Source organism: Pseudoliparis swirei, chromosome 24, assembly GCF_029220125.1.
Source record: "Pseudoliparis swirei isolate HS2019 ecotype Mariana Trench chromosome 24, NWPU_hadal_v1, whole genome shotgun sequence".
Classification (NCBI taxonomy): Eukaryota; Metazoa; Chordata; class Actinopteri; order Perciformes; family Liparidae; genus Pseudoliparis; species Pseudoliparis swirei.
The window spans coordinates 22943008-22967311 of NC_079411.1; the positions used below are offsets into that span (position 1 = coordinate 22943008).

Consider the following 24304-nt stretch of genomic DNA (forward strand, 5'->3'; position numbering starts at 1 on the left):
GGAGAAAGCTTGCGATGAAAGGAGGTACCACACTGATGTGTGTTGTTGGTGCTCAGCAACAAGCAGCGCCAGCAATGTATTTACAGCCATACGGAGCCGGCTGTGTTTTCAATGCCAACTGCTGCTGACAACAGGCCTGTTATTATGTGTTTCCCCCACCTACAGCCACCCTACTATTAAGACAAATATAAGACAACATTTAAATCAAAATGAATTAAAAAAAGATTTGAAGAGAATATAAATATTTCACAACGCACATCAAACTAAGACAGACATCTGTTTTAAATTGTGTGGCGTCTGTTGAAGTCAATCTGCGGCGTGGCCCTGGCAGAGGAAGTGACCCTCTTTAGTCTGAATCTCAGAAAATATGATTCTGAGAGGTTTCCACAGAATTTGTCACAGGGTAGTTTAAGGCCAGACAGTTTCCACTTCCAGTAACTATGATTATTCTTATATTGCCTTCATAAGTCAACATTAAGGTTCATTAAAAAGAAAACATTACATATACAGAATTAAACATTCAAACTAGAAAACTCTTCTATTGTGGTTCCCAAAAATTATGACTTGTGACCCTTTAAATTAGTGGTTCTCAACCCTTTGATGCTGAAGTCACACTTTTGATTGTTAAATTAATTCTTAAGACCAAACCTCTAAAATACACGAGAAGAAGAAAAAAAAAGTATATGTATTATGCCACTGTCAGCTGTAACAACCACAATAAATCTGCAATCACAAATCCAAATGTGATGTATTCAGTGTCATACTTCCTCACCAGACACATGTATCCCTCGTGTTGTTTCAGAACCTGTCCTTTTTATGCCACTGCCTTCAAGGGAAAGCGAGCTATCCTTCAGTGAAAACACGTTAGTCTCTACCTGATGTGTCTTTTTGAGCACATTTTGATATAACAATAATAAATTAAAGAGGTGTCTTCCTGCAACATTTTGCATGAGTAGAATTTTTCTTTTCACTGCTAGAGGGAAACAAAACAAGCTAAAAACACAACATTTACATATTATCCACTTATAAATGTGGTTGTAAAGAAGTTGCGATGTCAAAAAAGTGTTTTAAAATTCAAATGCTTTTATATTTTGTATCCCGCAGACAGAGTGCTTTTTTTATTGTTCCGTTTTTAGTCCCCTGGGGGAAATATTGGACTCTTTAACATTTGTTAAACGCTTCCTGTCAGCCTCGACTGACTCTTCCTGTTTCTGTGCACGACCACGTTTGAGCTGATCGATATGAAACTATTTGTTTGGCTCGGCGTCATGTGCAATATGTTGTGGTTTCACTGGTTTCCTGTTGCCCCAGTTAGAAACCTTTCATTGGCACGGTGTGAGATCAGGTGGAAGGCGCTCTTATGCAATCTGGTCGTCGACTTGGCTCCGCAGCCGACACAATACAGGAACTGTGCTCCCTATCAGCCCATCGGCCGGCCTTCCTACGTCCTAAAGTAACAAACGACGGCTTATCCAAGTTCGCCAGGTGGAAACCATAGCAACAGACTTGACAGGCGCCCCCCCCTCCCCACCTCTTCCATCTATAACTTCCTGAGGAAGCCGTCACCTCATTGGTTCCTTCCTGAATGATCCGGTTGTCCCATTATTATGGTTGCAGTGACATGACAATGATTTTTATCCAAAATTAGCTACCGGTGATTATTATAATTGGAAAATATGTCAAAAAAGAATACTATTTTTCGTGTTTTACCCTCCTTGAATGCTAATACAGCTGGAGACTGATTGCGTGTTGTTTTTGTCCTTTCCTCGCCTCTTATGCCTAACATAAGCAGAGTGTGCTCCAGAGTACATGTACCGCTGTTGTTTACTCCTCCCGTAATATAAACCAAATGCAAGGCTTCTGAAACGGTGACAAACCGTGTGAGTGTGTGCGCACATCCTTTTTGAAGGATGTCATCTGGACTCCTATGACCCTCACTGTTTATATCAGACTCCATTAGAGACCATATGTCCATGTCTAGTTGTTATGTAAACAAAGGCATACACAGAGAGTGTGGAGGGATCCGATTTAATGAATTGGAGTTTCCTCTCTCTCGCTGATACATGTTTCCCTCTTTTCCAGCTCAAACGCTCTTTATCAATCTAAATTAAAAGTGCATGTAGGTTTCCGTCCTCTAATATCCTCAGCAGTGTATTTATTGTGTTTCCTTCCCTCCAGACTGTCTGTGAAGTGAGGGGGTGGAGTGAGGTGACAGAGGGCAGATGTTTCCTCCCCTGCTTTGAAGACGCTTGTAAAGATGGAGGGGAGGAATGGTAGAAAAGGGTAAAGCCTGTTTTGTGAGGGGAGGCCACAATCACAAACAGCAGATATATATATAGGCTCCGTCCTCCTGGCAGCAGCTTTTGGAAATGGTATAGCTCTCTTTATAACCTTCGGCTGCAGCCACAAAGCCCGTAATGTTGAGCTTACACCTCATCTAGTCCAAGCTGCTTTAAATTGTCTCCGTCGGTGCGTCACTTTGCAACTGGTTTGGCTGATTAAACTGAACTTTGGCTGTTCAAGAGGACTTTAGGGTCCATATTTACTCAGAGAGCTGCAACGAGCAGCCAAGTGTTTTTAAGCTTTTTTTTAAATGTAGGGATTTGGAAAACAATAGCTCGACTGTGAACTGCATCTGTCCCGTCCAGTTGTTGAGGGCGTGAAGGCTCGAATTGCTCTCGGGCCTGAAGGCTGTGTGTGTGTGTGTGTGTGTGTGTGTGTGTGTGTGTGTGTGTGTGTGTGTGTGTGTGTGTGTGTGTGTGTGTGTGTGTGTGTGTGTGTGTGTGTGCGTGTGAGCGTGTGTGTGTGTGTGCCTTGAAGCTATATGTTGCCACCATGTGGTTGAAGAAATTACTTTATGAAGCGATGCTCAGAATAGACCCCGGTTGTGTAATCTATCAGATATAAAAGCAGAAATATAATTTACATAGACTGATACTGATTGGGATTGTACAAAACTAGAGAGGCGGTGCTTCTGGATTTTGGAGAAAAAAATGGTAACGCTAAATAATTTAACAATGTTACACTAGTAGAACACATTTATTTTAAGCCCTACATGTTTAACAGTAATTGCTGAAAACATGAAAAGACTGAACTGAACTATGTAGCACTGAATTGTGAAGTTTTTTATAATCACCATTTCTTTGTTTTGGGATGTTTTTGGGGGTGGGCAGCTGCATGGGGGACGAATGGAACCAATGAAAAGCTCTTTACCTTCCTTTTCTGGGTCTCTGGTGCATATGCTCTTTAACGTTCTGAGAAGTTCATAAGTAAATCATTTGTGTGATGTCGGCTGGGGCAAAAGACCAATGTCTAAAAATGAAGCCCAAAAAAAGCCCTGTACTCTTAAAATAATTAAAAGTTGGTATTGTTGTTTTTTAGATAATTGCATTTGTCATTATAATAATATTTTACCAACATTTTTAGTTATAAGGCTCCTGACCAGTGAATATTGAGATTCGAGTTTTATCCGTTAACGGAGGCTGAGCCACTTAAGGGCTACACTATAGTCTCCTCACATATAATCACAAATAATTCAAAGGAAACCTTTTCAGATAACACTTCAGACAACAATATTTTAACACTTTTTTTTCATTGAACTTAATGATTCTTGTTTTATTTTGTCTTTATTGTTTTGAATTTAATTGCATAATCAGAGCTTTTATAAATCTTATCTTTGTTTCAGGACCAAACTAATACATGCCTGATCTAATAGAAGTGCAAAAGTGTCAACTCAGCAGATGACCTGAAGGGAGGCAGACAGGGTGCAGAGACATTCCAGTAGAAACTCCCACACACACATACAAGTCCACACTGAGTTCCAGAGGAAAGCAAGTAAGATGTGAGACAGGAGCAACAATGGCGAGAGAATCACTTTTCTATAAAAGTACACACGTAAACCCACATTAACCGCACCAGAGGTTTAAACAGCAGTGAGATCTTTTTTATACCTCAAAATACATGAATCCATTAAATATAGTGTTTCATTTCTTTCTCAGTATTAGCTCTTAACCTGTGTTGATGGCAACCACCCCCAAAAACCAGACGTTGTACGCGTTGCGTGGATGGATCGTCAATCAGACAAGACCACGTTGGATTAAGCTGTGAAGAGAAGCAAAAAGGGGAAAAGACACATTAGAAAAGTTAAATAATTCAATTCCACGTACATGCATGCGCTCATACATATACATCTGCCATCATCAATGTATTTTGTTTCTTTAAATAAAAAATGTAATAAATTTTTTTTTTTAAAGCTCGAACACACGCACACACACGTGCACACATGTACACATGCATTTTTTTTCTTTTTCTTTTTCTCAATACTCTGACTTTATGATGTTTTGTCCACTGTTTCGTCGTCCTCTAGGTGTTATGTCTATGTATTGTCTTTTGTCTTATAATTTAAAAAAATTAAATACATTTTAAAAAAGTTAAATAAAGAGCAGAGAGTCAGAGCCTCAAACCAAACACCAGCTCACCTTTTATGAAGACTTTGGCCAGCGCCTCGCTGGAGCTGATGTGGTTGCTGGCCACGCATTTGTACGTCCCGCTGTCGCTCAGTTTAACGTGAGCGATGAGCATCCTTCCATCCTTCGTGGTCTCTGCTCCTGGAGGCAGACTCTCCCCGTCCCCGCGGCTCCACTCAAACCGAATGGGATGAGAGCCGTGGGCGAGGCACTGGACGTGCAGCGCATCCCCGGCCTGGAGCCTCACCTGGTCCGGCAGGCAGGTGGCGTATGTAGGACCTGAAGGAGAAAACATCACTTTTATCACGAGCAATAACAATCTCGATATACATCTGTTTCTTTTTGTAAAAATTATTCTGCATCCTCGACTCACTCTCCACCTCCATCTGCGTGTACGCTTCACTGTAGCCGTGTATGTTGGTGGCATTGCAGATGTATTGGCCTGAATCTTGGCGCCCCACGCTGGTCAGTGTCAAAACTCCACCAGCCGTTGTGTGTTTCCACGGCAACGGTGCTCGCAGCTTGGACCAGGTGATGGCCGGAGGAGGGGAACCTGGAACGAGGGATAGAGAAAAAAAAGGAGAACAAAGTGAGAAAAAAAAGAGAAGTGAGAGCAGGCGCTGGGAGATATTGTCACGCACACGCAGACAATCGTCCTACCGCTGGCCTGGCACGCCATTGTGATGGTATGTCCCTCCACCACTGTCATATCTGTCGCACCCACTGAAGCCACTGGTGCACCTAGCTGCCCCACAACAATGACCTCCACTTTGACCTCTGCCACCCCCTCGTTGTTTACAGCCTGGCAGATATAAACTCCTGAGTCCTCCGGATGCACTGCAGGCCACTGGGGAAAAGAGTTGGCAATTATATTCTATTTTTGATATCTTAAATTGTGGAAATGAGTATTACTTGTGCAATGTGTTCATATCTCACCTGTATGGTGTTGACATCCTTTGTCTCCTTGGTTACCAGCTGCAGGGTGGAGCCTTGGCGTTTCCAGGTCAGCGTGGGCCGTGGCCTGCCTGTGGCGCGACACTCCACCGAGACAGGTTCACCCATTCTGACTCGCAGGGGCCCGACAGGTGTCAGCCGCACTTGAGGAGCATCTAACAAAGGACACACAGACACGAGGGGCATATTACACCAGCAATAACCCACTTTTCTGACCACAATACTTTTAGATTAAAGTTTGAGTCGGTATGGGAAACAGTTGGAGGTGTAGTTCTTTCAGGTTAAACAAGTGCGACGTGTGGTACTTGTTGTTTCCCTTATAGATATGCTCTATGACACTGTTGGCAGTTGGTGGAGTTCAGTGTTGGGCCTGCTGGTCACATTTGCATACTGGTGCGGGACACATTCTTTGTGTGGACTTGATTTACCGTTTACTGCTGTTTGCGGTCAGGGGGGTTTTATTGTGTCCTTATCCGGCTTTGTTGGGAGACATAATGGCTTCCCGGGGCAGCTGCTGTTGTCAGTCAGCAATAGGTATGAGTATTGTTATGATTTTATCTCATTGATACTGCTTATCAGTTTGCTTCCTTAATCTTATAATCATATATATATATATATATATAATATAATTATTATTATAATAATAATAATATATATATATAATAATATATATATATATATTTATATATATATATAGAATTATATTTTAAAAAATCAACATTGCTTTAATATTCTTGTGATCATCTTTCATGAATGAAACATTGAACAGACTTCTTTGCCAGATGCCAAAAGGAACAAAGCGATGATGAATTTGCCATTAATGCCAGGTTCTCAGCATAGGGCTGTCCGCTCTCTTACGTTGAGGGAACACCGTCTCATATGCCGGCCCCGACCTTCAAATGGGTTTAGAGTGCCTCACAAGCTATATAGCAGTCTGCCTGTCCTCGACTTGTGGGTCGGGGCCCTGCATGGGGTTCAGGACCAGAGCTTTTGTGTCCACGGTTAGAATTACGCCACAAACCCCCCAGGAGGGCAACAAAAGAGCTCAGGAAAAGGTGTTCAACTTCAACTTCAGGCCCTGAACCGATACCTGAAGGTACTCCCATTCACACCGATTATACTGACACACACAGAACCCGCTTTGCCTTTCAAGGCCAAGTGTCAATGTCACCAAATATTTGTACTCAGGTGGTCTCTGCTGCCTCAGCCCCCCTTCAGTCACAGGGTCTCTTTACCTCTCTAGATCCAGAAATCCAGGACACAGATTAGGTGCTGGCTCATGTTCAGTCCCTGGTTTTCACGGTATGATCGAAGAAGAGCAATCCGCAATGTCAGCAGCAGGTAAACTTTATTAGTAGTTTGATTCCGTGACAATGCAGGTCTCACTCGCGAGAGGGTAGACAATCTCTAGAGCAGTGGTTCTCAAATAGGGGTACCTGTACCCCTGGGGGTACATGAAGGCACTCCAGGGGGTACGTGAGATTTTTCTAAATATATTTAAAATAGGTATCCATTAAAAAAATCATTTACAAATAGTAGTAATTCAATAAATATTCAATTAAATTTGAAATATTCTATATTAAATCAGACACTGATGGCCCGGCGCTGTGTATTACACAATTTTGTTCAAACCAAAAATGCGTTGTCCTGGTTAGGGGGTACTTGGCTGTAAACATATTGCTCGAGAGAACGTGTTATGTCACTTCCGACTCGGGAAGCTTGCGAGGGGTTCATAAACAGCTGGGTCCCGTACCGCGATGGTCCAACTCCTTTCATCTCCATCCAAGAAGGACAGGAGGCTGAGGCTGCCTTGGACATTCCTGCACTGCTGTTCTGAGGTCTGCAGCCCAGCAGGGTTTCATCCAATTATATTCTTCTCTTCCTTGTGACCTGTTTTGTAACGTCATCCTATTTAGAGGTAAGACGGTCAGAGGGAGGTTTGAGGTGAGGTCGGTTGTGAATGTAAACTGTTGTTCTGTGAGGCCGAGGGATGACGGTCTCTCGTCTCCTTGTCACTCTCGGGGAAAAACTCCAGAAGCCGACCCCTTTCTTATTTAGACCATAGCTGTGTTTATCTCGCAGTCTCACAGATCCACAGTTAAACCCATCTCTCCTATGTTCACCAGCTAATGTCGCTACCTGTGTCCGAGCGCCATTTGGTCGTGAGCAGGTCGTGTCGACCTGCTGCTACCGGAGAGGATGATAGAGATAAGATAAGTTAGAGTGAACCTGAGCAGTGGAGGTACGCGGGCTCGACTAAATGCCGAACAGAAGCTCACGTTTGACGTTCAGCAGAGCCGAGGCGGCGCCGCGGCCGACAGAGTTGGAGGCCACGCAGCGATACTGGCCTTGGTTTTCGGGTCTGGCGTTGGAAACCGTCAGCACAGAGCCATCGGGGCTCGTCTTCACATTGTCTACAAGGACAAAATGTGAAAATGAGGTGAAACTTCCACAGATGTTGATATCTTATGAACAATGAGAATGAACATGTGCTATAACCCCTGACCTGGTAACACTCGGCTGTTGACTTTCTTCCACAGCAGTTGGATCGGCCGGGCGCCGCTCGGCACCTGGCATCTAAAGCTGGCAGACCCCCCTTGGCGCACAGTCGCAGCCCGCGGCTCCACGGAGACGTCAGGAGCCTGACCAGCAACTACACAGAGAGAGATAACTGGTGACACACACACACACACACACACACACACACACACATGCACACATGCAACGCTACTTTGTGAACCTTTAGACGAGTCTGGGTAAAATACAGTGTACACACAAACCACCCCAAAGCAAACACGCTGAGCAAACACACAGACTGAACAGAAGTAGTGCTACTGATGACAAAGCAAAGAAAAAGAAAAAGGCAAAGAGATTAAAAAAAAACGCAATCAAAGAGATTGTTTCAGAGAAGAATATCTTCTTTTTTGTTACTTCAAAAGATCTGTATTACTATATTAAAGGATTAATGCACCTAAATTACAAAAGATTGGTAGCTGTGCAGTTCATGATTTGATTTGCCCAGATTTGTTTTGATGCTCACGGCGTTGAACGATCTCCCCGGTACTCGGGATAATTAGAAGAACAAGCTTTCAGTAGCCTCTAAAGAGACTATTTCTTAAATTGAAACTAAGAATTAAAGTGAAGATTTATGGATTATCCAGTTATTGGGACACCGTTTCTGTTAAAGTTTATACATGTATTATTATATATTGCTGTTTAAGCAGCAGTTTGTGTGGCCCTTTAAAAAGTAAAAGACAAAATATATACATCTCTGCAGGCGTCAAGCAAACTAGCAGGAAAGCTGCTATTCAAAGTATATCAGATGTATTACCTGAACATAACAGAGAGAACAGGATCAGAAACCCAGGTGAGAAATCCATGATGACGGAGAACAGTCCCACTTCGTCCCCTGTGGAAAATCTCTTTCCTTGTTTCTCCGTCTCTTTTTTTTCATCGTCACTTTCGACCTTTAACCCCAAACTAACCATTCACCCCTTCTCCTATTCAAATACTAGTTCTGGTCACGTATGAAGTGTTTCACCGGCGTATAGGTATTTTATGCGATCTAATTTCGTGTCATTAATTGTTTGATTACAAAATCATTGAATTAAAAAAATGTGCCTGCATGATATTTCAGTTGCATTCCTGTGAACCAAGTAATGCTTACAGATAACTCATGTTGCATGGACAGAGGTTGTAGGACATATTCTGAGTTGGACACTAATTGGTAAGTGTGTAAACGACAGTACATGGAGACATTGATTTCACCACTTTAGTATTATTCTGCGTTCCAAGAAAATGATTTCTCTCCAGTCAGACGCTCCATGTATCTGGATTGTATTGACCACTGAGCCAACAGTGATACGAGGCTGATAAAGTAGAATTCAAAGAACTCAAAGTACAACTGTCCTGTTTTGTTGTCACTGAATTTGGGATATTTGTGAGTAACCTCAAGTAAAGCGGGAGAATAATCCGAAAAAATGAAATAAAACATCCGGAAACATCTAGAAACCTAAAGTAACACACCAAAGCACCATCCGATGTGACTGAAGAGCGAAAATCTGTATAATTTCTTCTCAGTTTGTTTCAATACTCTCATACAAAACACTGACTGTTAGCCCCTTACACGTAAGATGTGTAATTGTAACGTTTACAGAATAACAAGATGCAATAGAAAGTGCATTAAAGCTATTATAGTAATGGAGTAAAGTGTAGTCTTAATTATTTAAATAATAGGCAACTAAGACTCATGATAAAGTAATAACTATATCTTCCTATATGGACCTTGAATATCATAATTTGTAGTAATGCCCTTCTGTTTATCAGTTCTCAAGGTTTGTTGACATCCATCATTGGAGATGAATAGATATGGGAAACAAGGCAGAAAACTCAGCTTCAGAATATCCAGAGACCAAGTACATGCAGTGACACTGTTCACCACTAGAGGGCCCAGACAAATAAAACCCACATGGGCTCATTGTGACTTAACTTCAGGTTATTGAGCAAAACACACCAGATCTGACATCCTGGGTAGACGCCTCTGGTTCGCTTGCTTCAAAAGCATTTAAGAAACATCATTACCTGTTAGAGCAAGATCGTATTTAAATTCATTTAAATGGCAACAAACTCAAACCACTTCTTGTCTGAAGCAAAGAAAAATTTAATAAGTGACAATGTTTTATTCATTTTTGGTCATTTCTGCCATTTATGATGTTTTTCGTTGTACTCTATCAATGCATTTTCTGAGTGACATTTTTCTTAAAAAACTTGAAAGAAAGAATACATAATAAAATTGTCGTTCAACATCTAAAAATGACTTCATGCTTTCTTTTTGTCTTTTTTTTTCCTTATTTTAATTCTTTGAAATAAAAAGATGAATCTGGTTCGAGGCGACACACACAGGCCTTGGAACCTTCATACAGTTTATGATTCACTGAAGGTGAAGAAGTACATTAAAAAAAGTTATTTTCATCATTTATTTATCTTTTTAAAAAAATAACAGAAGAAAAATGGCGTGAGTAATAGTAAAACTAAAAAAATAAAGAAATAGGTGTCAACACATTTGTAAAAGTGGAGGGATTAAAAAAAAAAAAAAACTTTGAGAGATGTTAGAAAAAACGATCAGCATCACAAAGCGAAACGGAACAGTTGCAGAGTTTTGGTAACGCCTTGTTCGCAGCTCGGCCGGACGTCAACCTGCAGTCTGGGTTGTATTAGTCTGAGGAGCAGGGGGGGGGGGGGGTCGTGGAGGGGGGGGTGGGGGAGGAGTGGGAGCATAAGCCGGAGGTGACGTAGTGCTCGCTCCCTTGGTGCTCTGGGTGGGGAGAGATGGGAAGAGGAATCGCCGGCCGTCGTCACCCTGAAACAGACACAACAAAAATAATAGTTCTTGAACAACTGACAATGTTGATGTGTCAATTTGTGATTTCAATCACGTTTCACGACGACAACGTTCGACCATTTTCACTATACAGGACTGTCTCAGAAAATTAGAATATTGTGATGAAGTTCTTTATTTTCTGTAATGCAATTAAAAAAACAAAAATGTCATGCATTCTGGATTCATTACAAATCAACTGAAATATTGCAAGCCTTTTATTCTTTTAATATTGCTGATTATGGCTTACAGCTTAAGAAAACTCAAATATCCTATCTCTAAATATTAGAATATCATGAAAAAGTATACTAGTAGGGTATTAAACAAATCACTTGAATTGTCTAATTAACTCGAAACACCTGCAAGGGTTTCCTGAGCCTTGACAAACACTCAGCTGTTATAAATCTTTTTTTTTACTTGGTCTGAGGAAATATTAAAATGTTATGAGATAGGATTTTAGAGTTTTCTTAAGCTGTAAACCATAATCAGCAATATTAAAAGAATAAAAGGCTTGCAATATTTCAGTTGATTTGTAATGAATCCAGAATGCATGACATTTTTGTTTTTTTAATTGCATTACAGAAAATAAAGAACTTTATCACAATATTCTAATTTTCTGAGACAGTCCTGTATGTGCTTAGTTAATCTGACTCTTCACAGGATTCCTGATGTCTTGAGTTGTCATGTAAATATACTGTATAAAAGCATGTTTTATTGATTGGGGATAAAGCAAATTTGAGCCAGTTAACAGCAACAATAACCCAAAACACCCCAAACAACAACAATACAGGAAGCTGAATGTTTCCTTCGACGCGTAACAACAATCCGATGTCCGGTTTCAGTCGGTGATGTCGCCGGATGTAAGTGACATCAACATGTGTCACACCGTACCACGCACTAACACGGGGTAAAGGCCGTTACCATGACTACTCAGTTGGAGAGTGCGTAACTATAGCAACAGTGCGTAACCATAGCTACTCACATGGACACAGAGGAGGGAAGATAGTTCCTCCGGGCGAGTCCTCACAACCTGCCGTCAGGAGTGTAACACTGAGCCGAGTATCCTCCTGTCGGCACACCGTCAACACACACTTTAACACTCTTTAGTCTTATGAGAGCTGTGGGCGTCGACTAAAATAATATAACCGATGGTCCGTCCGCAATATACACCTGATTTAGAGAGAACTTATGGCGTATGGGACAGTTTAATGGGGGCAGGATCTCACAGTCACATCACGCATTCAAACTGCCGCCTTGTTCTGATCATATTGTGTGAAAGGCTACACCACAACTCACCGTCTGCACATCTTACGGGTACTTCCCTGAACTTTTCCAGAAATTATTTCATCCTCAACATTCTTACGTCGAAGACACGTTTGAGTTATCTATAAACGTATCTTCTCCTCGCTTTAACCCTCCTGTTGCCTTAGGGTCAATTTGACCCCATTCAATGTTTAACCCTCCTGTTACCTTTATATTTACTGACATATTTTACCCTCGGGGTCAATTTGACCCCAGCAATTAAAACCTCCAGAAAATTATTATGTGAGGTACTTTATGTTTGTTTGTTGACTACCTAAATAGCCCTTTAAATATATAAAAAAGTTGATATTTCTTATTTGTTTGACACAGTGAAAAACAGCCTGGGGTCAAATTGACCCGAAAGAACACCGACATTAAACATTGAATGGGGTCAAATTGACCCTAAAGGTAACAGGAGGGTTAATCACGTGACGGGAATCGGATAAAACGGGACGTATGTTGGCAACCGGTGTTTTTTGTGCGTTGTGTACCTGAGTTTGGCGTGGCGGGGGAGTTGGCTTGGCTGGCCTGTGAAGACACACTGGCAACGTCCACAACAGCCTTCACGGTGTACCGGTTAGCTTCCTCCTGCAATTTAGCGACGTTCCTCTTATACCGAATCCTCTTGTTTCCAAACCAGTTCGCCACCTGAGAGGTCAAAACAAAGTCAAACGAATTTTCAGTTGGCTTCGTCAAACCAAAACGGTGTCCAAGTTCAGTGTGTGTCTTCCATCATGTTTTCCTTTTTATCCCCAGTGGGTGTTTGATGGCCTGACCTGAGAAACAGTGATGGAACACTTCCTGGCCAGGTCCTCCTTGGCCTCCTCACTGGGGTAGGGGTTTGCCAGATGAGAGTAGAAATATGTATTCAAAACCTCTGCCGCTTGCTTGCTGAAGTTTCTTCGTTTCCGCCTGCCAGAAAAAGTGCAATTGCAATAACAAACAGTCAGAAGATACTCATCGGCCCCGAGGTCGTGAGCACGCAGTGTCACGCACCGGAAAGATGAACGTTAAGAGGAGGCGGGGAAACAAAACAAATAGAAGCACGAAAAAAACCCACCTGGCGTCCAGGAACCTGGAGCGCAGGATCATGACGGCTTCGCACGTGCTCTGCTTCAACTGCATCTGGATGGTGCTGAACTTGCGGTGGATGATCCCCACCATTCGCTCGATCTCTTTGGGTGAGATGGGCCGCGTACGGGACTGCTCCCTCAGCAGGTTCATCACGTGGTCGGTGAACTCGTTGCATGCCTGTGTGTGTGTGTGTTGGAGGAGAGGGGGGGGTCAGGTATGAAGGTGAGAGAGAGAGGGACACAGAAGTAATTTAACAAACTCAAACATTAGATGTTAGCTTTCCAAAACCCCAGGTGGGATGTATAACTCGGCTTCTCTGGCATCCCACAAAAAAAAAAAAATTTCAAACTCGGTTCCGAGTCATGTGACAAACAAAAAAGATCCCACCTGTTGGTATTTCTCCAGCTCGGCATGGTACATCCGTCGTATCTGAGCGAGCTTCTCTTTGTACTCGCTGTGTTCTCCGTTGCCCTCTGCCGGCGTCCCTCCGGCTGCCGCGGCAACCACAGCCGCCGCTGCAGAGGCCCCGCCCCTCTCCGGACCCGCAACCCCCTCCGCTAACAGCATGTTGTCCAGTCGCATGATCTGAGGGTCGGGGCCGTCTTCTTCCTGGATGCCTCGGATGCTCAGGGCTGTGGAGGAGAGTTTGACAACGCAGTGTGTGAACCCTGCGTATGCAACACGGACATAGTCACTCACGACTAGTTATGTAGAACTGGAAAAACAGGATTCACACGCGTAAGTCAGAACAACTGCATGACATCAGTAGACTTTAGATCTTTTGGCATTTAGTCAGCATGTCAAACCGCTTTTAAATATCGCTTCTTTCTGATCCGTAGCCTGTTTCAGTTAGTCACATTTAAATTGCTTCATTAATATTTGACATAACTAGCAGCTTCTTTGCTGTTTTTTTATTACTGTTTTTAATGATTTGATTGAATTATTGCTGCAATAAAATTTGACACACAGGCATAAAGAATTATAGGGAACAAGTTGTTACTAGTTATGTGCGCCCATTGAAAATATGATAATGTGTGCAGCATCATATTGAGTATCACTGGAGAGAGTTTGTGTTCGGTATCCCTTCACAGCCAGCAGAGAGCACTATCTCACAACACAACAAGACCCACAACAAACACTATTCCACACTAGGTTCACATTATTTTTGCTCCAAACTTGCATTTTTCTCTGAGTTGTCCTCAAGCTAAAAAGTTGCAATCTCCTTTTCCTCAGAAATATTCTTCGATATCTACTCGGTGCTAAAGAAACCAGCCCATGTTTTAAATCTCACATGTCCTACACACCTGGTTTGGCCTAGTCTCAAACTACACAACATGTAGCGACAGCCGGCTAATGGCCTCAAGGTGAAACATTACCAGAGCTTTGAAAAAGTGTTCTCACATCAAATCGAAAATACACAACACACAAACGGGCCCAGCTGAACTTCGGGAGACTTCAGAGAAACCGATATGTAATAGCCTGGAAAGAGCTGACACTTTAAGACTGGATGACAGGGGAAGCCTCAGTCACAGCTTTGTTAGGAAGAGGCGGTGAGGAGATCAAGTGTCTGGGGCGACTGGAGTGAGAGAGAAAAGGAGGGGAAGGCGACACAGACAAGCAAAAGCCCTGCCAGGAGGGAGGTGGACAGAAAGAAATACTGGCTGTTGCTATGGCAGTGATGCCAACTTTCCTTGGCATCTTCATGCCCAAAGAAAAACAACCCTTTCACGCGCGTGTGCACACACACACACACACACACACACACGTACCACATACAACCCCCCCCCCCACACACACACACACACACACACAGCTGTTAATTAACGCCAGCTCTTAAGGAGCGACTAAAGACCCAGTGAAAAATGAACGCTCATTTGAGAGGTCGTTAATTTGCACTGTTATGCAAATTAGGTGGCAATTACAAGGTAGTTCCAGAGATCACATTCATAATCCCGCAACGAGGGCAATGACAGCCTCCGCATCTGGCAAACAGCATCCGCACACACACACACACACACGCGCGCGCGTGTAAAGACACTAGCGATCGTGATGGCCTCCAATTATTTCACCCTAGCAATTTCAAAAAAAACATATTACAGGAGAGTAATATAGTTTAATATGTGAAATATGTATGTCATATTACATCCAAATATGAGCATACTGCACCGAACATACTAATGTGCCAGATTAACGAGATTACAACGTAATCCCACTGTTCTCAAAGTCCCGCCTGCTCTTGTCGGCTGAGTGCAGGTGCACCTGTGTGAGTGTCTTCAATGGCTGAACGGACATCCACCTGTTTCTCAGAAGTATGGACAAAGAAGAGAGAGAGAAGCACTTCTCGTCATCTGATTCCTCCTTTTCCTTAACGTACACGTCCAACCTCCCAACTCCTCTAAACTGCTTGCGGGAAATCAGCGAGAAAATATAAAGGAAAATTGAATTAGGGAAATAAAGTGGGTTGAACCAAACACACAAGTGAAAAACAACACGGTCAAAAAGAGAATTTCCTCTATAGGAGCAGTGCAATATGAACTTTAGATTTTTCGGTGTACCAAGCAATGTTTCAATATTGGAATCCCCCCTGGGTACGAATGGTGCAATTAGATTTAACAGCATCAAACGACAGCCAACAAAATGATCATTTTGAATAAAAACTGAATATTATAACGTCTTTCTATTACAGGATTACTGTCAGTAGACTGAATTAGTTATAGTTTGGTGTTCCTAATAAACTGGCAACTGAGTGGAGAGGAAAAGAGTTAAAAAAAAGCCGGAAAGCCAGAATGACGTGAGGAAAACAACGACAAGTTTATTGAAATGTGGCCAGGTCCCATTACTGTTAATTACATAATAATTACCCCAGAGTTTGGGCCTTCCAGGTTGCCCGTTGACTCGGTTGAGTGTACACACACGAACGCGCACAGAAGACGGGATCAAGAGATGAGCTGCGGCCCGTGACGCCCATGGTGGAACAGAGCGAGTAAATCCAGCTTTGTGAGCCCAGTCGGGGCCGTGGGTGGCAAACTGTCCCCCACTGAGAATCTGTTTGTAGTGAAGGCTGACAGGACTCCGGGGTCTGGAGATTATCAACTGTCTGCCATACCATGAAACACAACAATTACTGCCTCTCCCTACAACTCATCCATCAATCTGTCCCTCCCTCGCTCTTGTCATTTGTTCTGTTTTCTTACTTTGCCTCCGTCCTATTTGGTGCGCTGTAATCCTCGACGAAGATTCCCAGAAAACGGGGGGTTGATTAAAATAGAAGTTGTATTGGGAATAGTACGGGGACGGAGGGGAGGGTGGGGGGGAGAGAGAGGATAACGGAGAAGTGAGCCGACATGTCCAGCGGAGGATGCCGGGAACATACTGTATATCTTAAGAAAACGGCAGTGTTTTGTTGCTGTCATGTGAGGAGTTATTTTGAATGGTTCTAACTTAAGATGGAGAGGAACGACACACTGACAGCAGAAATGGGAAGGCAAAGAGCGAGAGAGGGGCGTAATCTATGTGCTGGATTTACACAATAATCTAGGTATGGAGACTGCTTGGAAACTCCAGAAAACCACTTGGAGATCAAATGTGTTCCGAGCTACGTTTCGCCATCAGTTACTCAGCGTAGTCTTCTTCAAATCAGTGTGAAGACGCAACAACGGAAAGTAGGAACTCTCCGTCGCTCTGTAGGCATCGTGATACTGATCAAGGGTCCAAAACACATTTCATACCAAACTATTGCGTCAGGGTTTATAAATATGGGTCATCGCCGATCACACAAGCCTGAGCTCCAAACTATATGTATCATACGGAAGTGTAAGGCTGAATGGAAAACTGTGTTTGCTGTTTCATGGCTACCAAAAGCGGCGCCTAGATGTTGATGTTCATGTCAAACGGTGCATATGATGACGTGCCTGGTAATCCTTGATCTCTTTACTCGCTCACTGTATTAGGAGCTGATGCAATAAGGGCATACGGCCTTTCATTGTCATTGTTGCATCTGTATTTGGGGTTGCTGCGTTATTAGTTTAATGCATTACATCTTGCATTTGTTGTTTTTTATTTTGCATGTAGTGTGCTGATTATTATGGTTTCCCTTTGATGTGCAGTTGCTGGGTGTTGCATGTACTTGTGTCGAATTGCAGCGTGTGTGTGTGTGTGTGTTTTCTGTTCGACTCGGACTTGGCCAAGGCCAGCAGCTTAATTGAACACACCTGTGGAGGCAGTTAACGGTAACGGGGGGGCGGGAGCGCCGTGGCAGGATGTAACTGCTTGGCGAAAGAGAACTGAAGAGACACAGGAGCGACCGGACGCAACCGCGGAAACAAATTTAGTGGCGGCCCAAAGAATCGGGGGGGGGGGGGCACGAGCTGTAGCCCGCGCTCTGGAGGACTGGGACACGTCGCAAGAGTACTAAAGTGAGGGGGAGGATGAGAGCTCGGGGTGGAGGGCTGTTCTCCTATCTCCTCTTTCTTCCAGGCAACGTCAGCGGCGCGTGGGCGTAACGCAGCAGCAGAGATGATGTCGCCGGCTCGCGGCTCGCATACAAAGCTGTGAGCGGCTGAGGGGACGAGCGACCTCACGGCCCGGTGGCGGGACAGAGAAACGCGACGTTGGACTGCAAAGTAACTCCGTCGTAGAGACAAGGAGACTTAGTTTGAGCTTGTATTTACTGGACTTGTATTTAGTTTTTAGTCTTTCATTTATTTAAAGTTGTTTTCATTCAGTCATTTCACGCAAATTCACTATTAACCTCCGTTTGAGTAACTTTTGGAAACAATTACAGTTCCCAGATGTTATCGGAAACTTCTGAGCCTCTTTTTAAACGTGTCTACGAGGAGCAGATGGGCTGAGTGCTGCAGGAAGTACTGAGCCTAAAACGTTGCTAGTTTTGAAGTTTTCATGGTATTTGTTGACGCTGACAAAGATACAGAATAATACCGGCCGTATCCTTTTGATTATCTTATCACTTATGAAGAGGCAGCTTTACGGCTCAGAGGGGTAGGAGGAAGCACTCAATGAAATCAATGCGTGACACCCGGATCAGAGCTCATAACTCGCGATGACCCGTTCACACCAAACGCAAAGCTCGTTTCTCAAAGCTGCGGTGTGTGTGATAAATACACAACTGAGGCTGTCAGAGTGTGAAAAAGCTGAATGACAGCGAGTAGGTGAAAAAACTACACCAGTTGCCTTGGAAACTCTGCATCCCTCCTGCTGCCAACCTCAGGGTTCCCGTTTACACACTAAGTGAATGAAATGAGGTAATAACACGGGCTCTGTGAAGCTCACACTTCTGTCTGGCTCGTGTCTGCAAGGAGTTCCCACTCTCAAGACGAGTTAAGGTGATTTTCTACCATGTAAAACACAAACTCCGGGCCCTTTGCCGTTCAAGTGAACTGACGCCTCAGTGGAGTGTGATTGAGTGCCAGGATCAACCATTTAGGTGTAAGATGGTTGTAACGGCCATGTTATTCCTCAGTGAAAAGTGTCTTATTTGGTGAAGACACTGCACCTGGGTTGACCGTGCTTTTTAAAAGGAAAGCATCCATCAGAAAATGAGTTTTGGAAAAATGTCAACACAAACTGAAGATGGAAGACGTGACACGCCAAGCACAAGGGCAAGAGAGGAAGAAAGTGAGACAATATATTGAGAAGACGGGAGAGGTCGATGAAGGAAGGCTGGGAAAGAGCTGGCTGGGATCATCCGAGACAGAAATATATAAGTATATTTTACTTATATCAGAACCGTGATCCATATTAACCGAATGTGAGGAGGTTCAAAATAATGTTTGTGAACTGTCGGCTTCCACTACAACCACGAATGGACTGAAAGAGTAACACTCTTTATCCTGATCAGCATTAAAATCCATAATGGACAACTCACCTGTCCTTTCTTTGATCTCGCACAGGACGCTGAAGAGAGCCGGCTTCATTCTGTGGCAGTTTAAAGCGTGTTTCCTTTTATGGAAAATTAAAGACACGGAGACAAGAGAATGTAAATTATATGCCGTTCAATTGGTTACAGGCACTGACATCCACCAACAATAGATCATGTAGACACATTGCAAGTCAGTGCTGAACAGACTGGATTCAGATGACTGAGAGTGCAACCAGACCTGTTAAAGCCTTTGACTGAAAACAGGCCCGAGCACATAGTTGTCTAATTCACCTGGACTTACTCACCTTCGTGAAGACAGACAAGAGAAGAGATTGACGGCACAATCATGCAGAAACTCTGAGAGCTTCAAATGGAACAACTCGGTGTCCACATAACAGGGATGGCACGAATGGAATAGTATAACAATCAATACTGCGATATAACTTCACACCACGATACAGTATTGATACTCTGACGGCAGTTTTGTGACTCTATTACTGAGGCGTTGGGTATTTTATTATTTTCCTGCATGCATCTGGTCTGAAATGTGCTGTTTTCTGGCAGTTGTGTGACAGTTTTTGACTGTTTGAATTTGTACATCCTGTCACATGTTTATGTTGCATCCAGAAACACTCTGGTATTGGATAATTTATCTTAACCTATTATAAAACTCTGAATACTTAAGGCAGTTCTTACAATATGATTTGATTATTCTTTGTAAACAATGAAATGTACAGCACAAAGAGAAACACTGAGCACAAGAGGGAGCAAGACAATGAATTGAAGTAACAATAAGTAGCTTTATACAAAGGAAGGACTTCAGTTTTAGTTACACATATAATGTGAATAGATTAGTTGGTTGTTCTGTGTACATAAGGTGTATTGCAGTATTACCTGTGTGTTGAAATACTATTTTGAGCCAACTACTTTGATCGCATTGTGGGTTACAAGAGTCGGCTAATTATGACAGCAATTAACACAATAGTAACAAGGATGCATTCATCTATCAGCGTGATTAACAACAGTGCAAATTAAATAAACAAAGTGCAAGATAAACTTCACTTGAAACCAAAGTCTTCATTTGTACATCTGAGTTTGTGGTATTTCTACTTTGTGGGACGCTGACGCAATAAGTTATTGCATTATTATGAGTAAGTGTTTAATTTCCCGGCCCCAGTGGGGAGGACGACGGAGGACGACGGAGCCAGTGTTGTAGTGAGTGCTGTTGATAAGACCTGTGGGGGTGAAAGGTTGTGATCCACAGCTGGAGAGGGGCCACAACAATTTGGAAGTTGGGGGTTGTTATTACAGTGTTACAACGTGTGTAAGACCATGCACGCTCGAAGAGATACTGCAATGACTAGTTCCCCCGTTGCAGACCCACATCTAACTCTAAAAACATGTTCTGCCTTCTATCAGGCCTTATCTGGTCTTGTTATTACCTGGCCTGGGCCTCATCCAGACTCTCATCTGTGATGACCATGATCTGCTGGAGGATGTCACCAATGTCCTGCTGCGGCTGACCCATGTTGTGATGTTTCCTTATGTTGTCAGGATCTCCCACATCCTCGTGAGGTAGTCCAGTTAGTCCAATATGACCCAACATCATGCGGGCCTGGTCCTCCATACCTACAGTGTGGCTCTTATTGTGGAGAGAGAGATGGGAGGAGGAGGGAGGATCACTACAAAAAGGGGTTTCCTTCTCCAACTTTCAGCACTTAGAAAAAACGAGAGGTTGAAAAGTTTCCCATAAAAAAAGAAAAAAAAGGGAGAAGAAGGAAAGAAAGAGGAAAAAAAGCACACAGGGCTCAAAAAAGCTGCGAGAAGTGTTGGCTCAGCTGGAGCTGCCTGCTCGCATTGGTCTGAGTAACAAAGCAAAAGAGACAGAAGTGGAGCAGCAGCCTTAGCTTTTACTCATCCGAAGAAAAACGGTACAAAACTCGGGCTCTAGAAGCGGGTTCTTCTTTGGCATGAGGAGGGGGCTGGTGGTGGTGGTGGAGGGGGTGGGGGTAGTGGGGGGGGGGCACGGCTCACAAAATGTTAGCCTTTAGAAGAAGAAAAAAGGTATTGTTGTTTTTATAAGTAGCTTGACGTGCCACGGACGTCTTTTCTTTTTCCCCCAACCGAAAAGACGACCGAGAGGCTCCGGATAATTACCAACACGGGCTCGTTACGGAGCTCATTCCCGCTGGCGAGACGCTGCTCGGCTCCCGCGTGTTAAATGCTGGTCCGATCGGCGCTATGGCGATATCTAATGACCCGGGAGCCCCTTTGATGTCGTCGTCTCCGCCTGCTCTCCTTTTATCCATGAGTCCCGTATCCTGCTCGGTAATTAAAAGTGAGAACCGACACGGTCACCTAAAAGACGGTCTGGGGAAGGTGTTTCCGAGGAACTTCATATATCTGGTTCCGTCCAAGTCCCGCAAATTCGGGTTCGCACCCTTAGTTGTTGCTTATTGCTATTTTCTTTTCCCCGTACGGCTGTTGTCCCACTCCTCCCAGAAAAACACCACCATGGAGCAATGCCGTCCTCTGTCAAATTACACAACGCGAGAAAAGACTACTTCCGCTCTAACATTTCAGACTAATACACCTCTTAACGCAGATGGCCCGATTAAAGGCGTGTGTTTGATGAAGTCATGCATCGGGAGACGGGCCACGTTTTGTGGACGTGCAAATATATATATATATATATTTTTTTTTACAGCATATGCGTCGATGCAAAACGCCAAAAATGCACAAATGCTCCGATGAACACAAAAAAAAGGTCATGCAAGGCTGTGTTGTCCTGGCCGTGGACCTCACGCAGGGAGTCCGTCTGAAGGGGGCCGGGAGCCACGTTGTGATTCATCACATTGACATTTTATGGTCTCTTTTTCCGCTGGTCAGCGCCCTACAACAGCTTAATTTGCTTACTTCACTGTATTGTAATCGACCCTTTTTTTGTGCATATCTTGTGCAAGCAAATCAGATTTATCTGGACATACTTGCTCTAATCCACCAGTCTGCTCATCTGGATTGTGAACATGTTACAGTAAATACATAATATTGTCAAATGAGCATGTTCGATATGAGTTGCGTGGAGTCTTCCACAGACTTGTCCAGAGGGAACATATGGTTTTTAATATTAAGAGACAAGCCAAACATAATTATATTGTCTCTGAGGATTAAAGAGCTGCTCAACATCGACACATTTTAAATGCCTCTAACATTATCTAGAATGAAATCCCCCTGCAAAATCCATTGGCCAACACAGACATGGAACAATGGTTTCAAAAATAGCTTTCGAGTCAGATTAAAGCGCGTTAGTACTTTTATTTTGAAAGAAGCTGTGATTCAATTCCGGCCTCTTTCTGGCTTTTTCTGGTTCCCTTGACGCAGCTCTCCATCAGTATGTCGGCGGGCTCCGGGGAATGCTGCAGTTTGATTTGAAACCGCGAGGAGGCTATCACTTCACCATGGAAACAATGTTGTTGTTGATGTTGATGTTGATGATGATGATGCGACCAATAATAATACGAGAGTGTGTATGTGCGTGTGTGTCTATGTGTGTGTGTGTGTGTCCTAGAATAGCTAAAGGTGCCATCCTGACCTGATATTATGGTGACCTCATCCTATTATCTATAATTACATTGTATTGCTCCACTACTTTATGTTTAATCAGTTTAAAAGATTACTTATCATACACCTTCTCATCTATACCTCAGTAGCTATACACATGTTCACAAGCTGTGGGTAAGCCCTGTGTGTGTGGGTGTGTGGGCCGGGATAAATTGTGTTTTTTATTGAGGCTGCAGTGTGTGTTTGTTTGCACATGAGCTGAATGCATGTGTGTCTGTCACTCGAGACAGGAGGCTGACTTGATGGAAAAGATGAATGAAACCCCCCCCCCCCAGCATAGTGGGAAGTACCAGAGCGTCTGAACCTACTCTCTCACTCAGTCTATCACTCTCATATTTACTACCACACACACACAGGCATGCACCCCCAACAAGCAGACACACCGATGCGCAGGCATTCAGACACACACAGACGCACTCGCTGGCAATTTGCCTCTTCTCGCTTTTGTTTCAGTCCCAGCAGATTACAGCTGGCTCATTCTCATTAATTAGCCAATCAGCCAATAAAGCGAATGCTCCGAATAAACACTGATTTTCTGTTTTCACAGAGATGGAACAGTCCACCCGCCGCAGCCCTCCCCCCTACAACCACCCCCTGTGGTCTGCTCTGCATGTTGCCATGCCAACAGGGACCTGAGCACCTCTGGATGCTCCAGTCGAGTGTCTTTTTCTCCCATTTTCACACATGTACACACAACATTAGAGTTGATTAAGAGGAGTGTCTGTTGTGAGAATGCATCGTCTGCAGCCATCAAAGGAGTGTATTCCTAATGTGCATGCCTCCATGTTGCATGGGGGAAATGATGAACAAAGGATAAGCGGGACTTATATTTCTAGGTATTGGTTTTATTGGTTACGTTATTCACATTCGGTGGGCTCACTGATGACTCAAAACAAATGTAAATATGCAGAATTATTCACCTTGGGAAGGTTGGAGGTGGATTTAATCCCGCTGTTGCTATACTGTTGTGAATTGTATCCTGTGTGTTACATTAAAACAGCACCTTCAAGGATTAGGCTGATGACATTTTGTATTTTTCTTATTGTCCCCATGAAAAGATTAAAACGAACCATGTGCTAGTCCTAAATGCTTTCTTCCCTTTCCCCTCTGTTTCCTCTCTGTGGCACCGAGGTCCAGGCCCAGTGATCCCTGTTGGAGATAAACATCGTTTCAAAGGGGGTTTTCTGCAAAAACTATTAAGTCAGGAGTAGGATTAATAGTGTGTTTGTTGGGGACCATTTTCAATGCATTTACTTAAAGGAACAGTTCACCAAAAAAAACATTTTCCCTCTTGCTATTTATCAAAGGTTGTTTTTAGTGTAAGTTGCCTTGTTTTGAGATATCGGGCATATATAAATATCTGCCTTCTCTCTAATATTATGGAACTATATTGCTCAAAGCAGCAAAAATGTATTTCAACTCAACAGCAACATCACTTTCCAGAAATCATGACCTAGTGACACAAGATAATCTGATTTTGATATAATTTAAGCAGCATAATATTGAATGTGGGATTGATTCAAGATACTCTAAATTGCCCATGTAAATATTAATGAGGGAACACGTCAGCCAGTGCAATGTTTTCGCTCATTAATGTGTTTTTAGTCGTTTGAATCCACAATTAATCACACT

General features: G+C 43.3%; 2 protein-coding genes across 5 annotated transcripts; both read right to left on the bottom strand.

The window, feature by feature from the left end:
• Window positions 1-3607: 3607 nt before the first annotated feature.
• LOC130189478 (basement membrane-specific heparan sulfate proteoglycan core protein-like) lies at window positions 3608-8858 on the bottom strand. Of its 3 annotated transcripts, none has more exons than XM_056408283.1 (9): window positions 8752-8858; window positions 7927-8091; window positions 7700-7834; window positions 7560-7604; window positions 5403-5575; window positions 5127-5313; window positions 4840-5019; window positions 4479-4745; window positions 3608-4101 (listed from the first exon to the last, which is right to left on the bottom strand). In XM_056408283.1, exons 1-9 carry the CDS (start codon window positions 8798-8800, stop codon window positions 4097-4099), a joined length of 1206 nt encoding a protein of 401 aa, XP_056264258.1. In that variant the 5' UTR covers window positions 8801-8858; the 3' UTR covers window positions 3608-4096. The 3 variants fall into 3 exon arrangements, with proteins under 3 accessions (XP_056264258.1, XP_056264259.1, XP_056264260.1); XM_056408284.1 differs by having other exon boundaries at window positions 7927-8073; window positions 8752-8856; XM_056408285.1 differs by lacking the exon at window positions 7560-7604.
• A 1524-nt stretch (window positions 8859-10382) lies between these two features.
• LOC130189479 (pre-B-cell leukemia transcription factor 1-like) lies at window positions 10383-21555 on the bottom strand. Of its 2 annotated transcripts, XM_056408286.1 has the most exons (8): window positions 20494-21555; window positions 19058-19131; window positions 13561-13805; window positions 13160-13350; window positions 12876-13011; window positions 12591-12747; window positions 11780-11864; window positions 10383-10779 (listed from the first exon to the last, which is right to left on the bottom strand). In XM_056408286.1, the coding sequence occupies exons 1-7, from the start codon at window positions 20676-20678 to the stop codon at window positions 11821-11823; spliced, it is 1032 nt and encodes a 343-aa protein (XP_056264261.1). In that variant the 5' UTR covers window positions 20679-21555; the 3' UTR covers window positions 10383-10779; window positions 11780-11820. The 2 variants fall into 2 exon arrangements, with proteins under 2 accessions (XP_056264261.1, XP_056264262.1); XM_056408287.1 differs by lacking the exon at window positions 11780-11864.
• Between the last annotated feature and the right edge of the window lie 2749 nt (window positions 21556-24304).